This window comes from Oncorhynchus keta, unplaced genomic scaffold, assembly GCF_023373465.1.
Source record: "Oncorhynchus keta strain PuntledgeMale-10-30-2019 unplaced genomic scaffold, Oket_V2 Un_contig_14959_pilon_pilon, whole genome shotgun sequence".
Classification (NCBI taxonomy): domain Eukaryota; kingdom Metazoa; phylum Chordata; class Actinopteri; order Salmoniformes; family Salmonidae; genus Oncorhynchus; species Oncorhynchus keta.
Window position 1 is genome coordinate 16096 of NW_026279049.1, and position 4574 is coordinate 20669.

At 41.6% G+C, this 4574-nt stretch overlaps 1 protein-coding gene across 1 annotated transcript; it reads left to right on the forward strand.

Moving 5' to 3' along the window:
• Positions 1 to 2929: 2929 nt before the first annotated feature.
• Positions 2930 to 4347, forward strand: LOC127918810 (troponin I-like; the record flags this gene model as incomplete). Its single annotated transcript, XM_052502041.1, has 2 exons — positions 2930 to 2989; positions 4261 to 4347. Coding segments are annotated over 2 exons (147 nt in total), but the record flags the coding sequence as incomplete, so codon positions are not given.
• Between the last annotated feature and the right edge of the window lie 227 nt (positions 4348 to 4574).

Sequence of the window (4574 nt, forward strand, 5' to 3'; positions counted from 1 at the left end):
AGGAAAGGGGATAGGGCATCTGGAGAGAGGGAGAACTACAGAGGAAAGGAGGATAGGGCATCTGGAGAGAGGGAGAATACAGAGGAAAGGAAAGGAGGATAGGCATCTGGAGAGAGGAGAATACAGAGGAAAGGGAAAGGGGATAGGGCATCTGGAGAGAGGGAGAATACAGAGGAAAGAGAAAGGATGGATAGGCATCTGGAGAGGGAGAATACAGAGGAAAGCGATATGAGGATAGGGCATCTGGAGAGAGGAGAATACAGAGGAAAGGAAAGGGGGATAGGGCATCTGGAGAGAGGGAGAATACAGAGGAAAGGGAAGGATAGGGCATCTGGAGAGGGAGAATACAGAGGAAAGGGGATAGGGCATCTGGAGAGAGGAGAATACAGAGGAAAGGAAGGGGGATAGGGCATCTGGAGAGAGGAGAATACAGAGGAAAGGAAAGGGGGATAGGGCATCTGGAGAGAGGGAGAATACAGAGGAAAGGAAAGGGGGATAGGGCATCTGGAGAGAGGGAGAATACAGAGGAAAGGGAAAGGGGATAGGGCATCTGGAGAGAGGGAAAGAAAGGGTGAGTGAGAAATGCTCCCTCTAATGGGGAATGAAGGGCTGGTATTAAGACTCTACTGACAGGTTAGTCATTAACCTGACACTTACAGTAGGGAAAATCTCTAACTCAAAACCACATGTGTATATCTGTGTAACGACACACACACACACACACACACACACACACACACACACACACACACGCACACACGCACACACACACACACACACACGCACACGCTCCTCATGCACACTCCTGGAACACAACACGGAGGTTAATATGTAACTGATTGTAATCTGGAGGGGGCCTAATAATTCAACAAAGCAAAGCCTGCTGGGTAATCTGATCTGCACAAGCCTGGCTAGAAAACATACATTATGTTCTTGTTATTTCGTGCTTAAGTCTTCCTGTTGCATTCTTCTAGAACATGTTTCTGCTCACTTGAATGCACTTATTTCTGAGTTGGATGAAAACATCCTACTAACTGACTGAAATGTAAATGAAAGAACAAGGAACATATGACAAGTAAGTAGGTTAGAGGAGAACAGACCCTTATTAGGCCGTCATTGTAAATAATAATTATGCTCTCAAAACGATTCACCTGGATAAATAAAAAAGGTACGAAAGTATTTGCCTCATTCTGATTTTCTATACTTTTGCATATTTTTCATACTGAATGTTATAAAATCTTCCACCAAAACCTAATATTAGATAAAGGGAACCTGCGTTTACAAATAACAAAAAAATATATACTTATTTTATATATTTAATGAACAAAGTGATGCAACACCCAATGCCCCTGTGTGAAAAAGTAATTGCCCCCTTACTCAATAACTGGTTGTGCCACCTTGAACTGCAATGACTCCAACTAAAGGTGTCCACTCTCTCATATTGCTGTGGAGGAAGTGACCCTGGATGATCATCAAGACTCTTGGAAGAATGTTATGTAGAACTTCTTGGATGACATGGTTCCCATTATGGCTGGAGAAAACCAAACACTGCATTCCACAGTAAGAACATCATACCAACGGTCAAGCGTGGTGGTGGTAGTGTGATGGTTTGGGGATGCTTTGCTGCCTCAGGACCTGGACGACTTGCCTTAATAGAAGGAACCATGAATTCTGCTCTGTATCAGAGAATTCCACAGGAGAATGTCAGGCCATCCGTCTGAGTTGAAGCTGAAGTACAGCTGGGTCATGCAGCAAGACAATGATCCAAAACACACAATCAATTCTACATGACCGAACCCCAATTGAGATGTTGTGGCAGGACTTGAAACAAGCAGTTCATGCTTGAAAACCCACAAATGTCGCTGAGCTAAAGCAGTTCTGCATGGAAGAGTGTGACAAAACTCCTCCACAGCAACGTGAGAGACTGATCAACTACTACAGGAAGCGTTTGGTTGGAGTCATTTCAGCTAAAAGGTGGCACAACCAGTTATTGAGTGTAATTGATGTTTAAGTTATTTTATAAACTAAGTTATGTAAGAATGTAATTATTGTATTATTTGTTCACTTAGGTTCCCTTTATCTAATATTAGGTTTTGGTTGAAGATCTGATAACATTCAGTATCAAAAATATGCAAAAGTATAGAAAATTAGAATGTGAGAGAGAGAAAGAACAAGAGAGAATGAGAGAACAAGAGAGAATGAGAGAACAAGAGAACGAGAGAGAAAGAACGAGAACGAGAGAGAGAGAGAGAGAGAGAGAAGGAGAGAACGAGAGAGAGAGAGAGAGAAGGAGAGAACAAGAGAGAATGAGAGAGAACGAGAGAACAAGAGAGAACGAGAGAGAAAGCGAGAGAACGAGAGAGAGGAAGAGAATGAGAGAGAGAGAGAGATGAGAGAGAAGAGAACGAGAGAGATGAGAGAGACGAGAGAGAAGAGAGAGAATGAGAGAGAATGAGAGAGACGAGAGAACAGAGAGAGAGAAGAGAACGAGAGAACTGAGAGAGAACGCAGAGAAGAGAACAGAGAGAGAGAGAATCGAGAGAGAGAGAACGAGAGAGAGAGAGAGAGAGAGAGAGAGAACGAGAGAGAGAGAATCGAGAGAGAGAACGAGAGAGAGAACTGAGAGAGAAGAGAGAAGAGAGAATAGAGAGAGAGAGAGAAGAGAGAGAGAGAATGAGAGAGAGAGAAGAGAGAGAGAAAGAGAGAGAAGATGAAGAGAGAGAGAGAATGAGAGAGAGAGAAGAGAGAGAAGAGAGAAATGAAAGAGAGAGAGAATAAGAGAGAGAACAGAGAGAGAGAGAAGAGAGAGAGAGAGAATGAGAGAGAGAGAGAGAGAGAGAGAGAGAGAGAGAGAATGAGAGAGAGAGAGAATAGAGAGAGAGAGAACGAGAGAAGAGAGAGAGAGAGAAGAGAGAATGAGAGAGAAAGAGAGAGAGAAAGAAGAGAGAGAATAGAGAAGAGAGAAGAGAGAAAGAGAATAGAGAGAGAGAGAATAGAGAGAGAGAGAAGAGAGAGAGAGAACGAGAGAGAAAGAGAGAGAGAGAGAGAATGAGAAAGAGAGAGAACGAGAGAGAAGAGAGAGACGAGAGAGAGAGAGAGAGAGAACAGAGAGAATGAGAGAGAGAAAGAGAGAAGAGAGAGAGAGAGAGAGAAGGAGAGAGAGAGAGAATGAGAGAACGAGAGAGAGAGAGAGAAACGAAGAGAACGAGAGAAGAGAAAGAGAAGAGAAAGAATAGAGAGAGAGAGAGAGAATAGAGAGACAGAGAGAGAAAGAGAGAGAATAGAAGAGAGAGAGCAGAGAGAAGAAGAGAGAGAATGACAGAGAAAGAGAGAATGAAGAGAGAGAATGAGAGAATAGAGAAGAATGAGAGAGAATAGAGAGAAGAGAAGAGAAGAGAGAAAGAGAGAGAGAGAAGAGAGAAGAGAGAGAGAGAATAAGAGAGAAGAAGAACTAAGAAGAGAAAGAGAGAAGAACGAGAGAGAGAGAGAGAGAGAACAGAAAGAAGAGAGAAGAGAAACGAGAGATCGAGAAGAACGAAGAGAAGAAGACGAGAGAGAGAAGAGAAGCACAGAGAGAAACGAGAAGAGAGAGAGAGAGAACAAGAGAGAGAACAGAGAGAGAGAGAAAGAGAGAAACAAAGAGAAGAAGAAAAGAGAGAGAAACGAAGAGAGAGAGAAGAAGAGAAGAAAGAGAGAGAGAACAACGAGAGAGAAAGAAGAGAACAGACGAGAAGAGAAACGAAGAAAGAGAAGAACGAGAGAAGAAGACGAGAAGAAAACAGAGAAACGAACAGAGAAAACGAGAAAGAGAAGAAAACGAGAAGAAGAAAGACGAAGAGAAAGAAGAGAGAAGAGAAAGACAGAGAAGAGAGAAAGAGAAGAGAGAACGAGAGAGAGAGAAAGAGAAAGAAGAAGAGAGAAGAAGAGAGAGACGAGAGAACAAGAGAGAAGAGAAACAGAGAGAGAAAGAGAAGAAACGAGAGAAAGAAAGAGAGAAGAGAACAAGAAGAAAGACAGAAGAGAAGAGAACGAAAGAACGAGAACAAGAAAGAAACGAGAAGAGAAAACGAAGAGAGAGACAAGAGAAGAAACGAAGAAGAGAGAAGAAAGAGAGGAAGAACGAGAGAGAGAAGAAAGAAAGAAGAAGAAAGAGAAACAGAGAAGAAACAAGAAGAGAGACAGAAAGAGAAAACAGAAAGAAAGAAGAAACAAGAAGAAAAACAGAGAGAAAGAAACAAGAGAAAAGAGAAAAACAAGAAGAGAGAACGAAGAGAAAACGAAGAAAGAAAAGAAGAGAAAGAAAGAACAAAGAGAAAACGAAAGAAGAAAACAAAGAAAGACGAAGAAAGAAACGAGAGAAAGAAGAGAAACAAAGAAGAGAGAAAAGAAAGAAAGATAGAAAGAAAGAAGAAAGAAGAGAGAACAAGAGAGAAAGAAGAAAACGAAAGAAAGAAAGAGAAGAAGACAAAGAAGAAAGAGAGAACGAAAGAAGAAAGAAAGAAAGAAGAGAAAACAAAGAAAGAAGAGAAGAAAGAAGAAGAAAAAGAAAGAAAGAAAGAAAAGAAAAAGAAGAA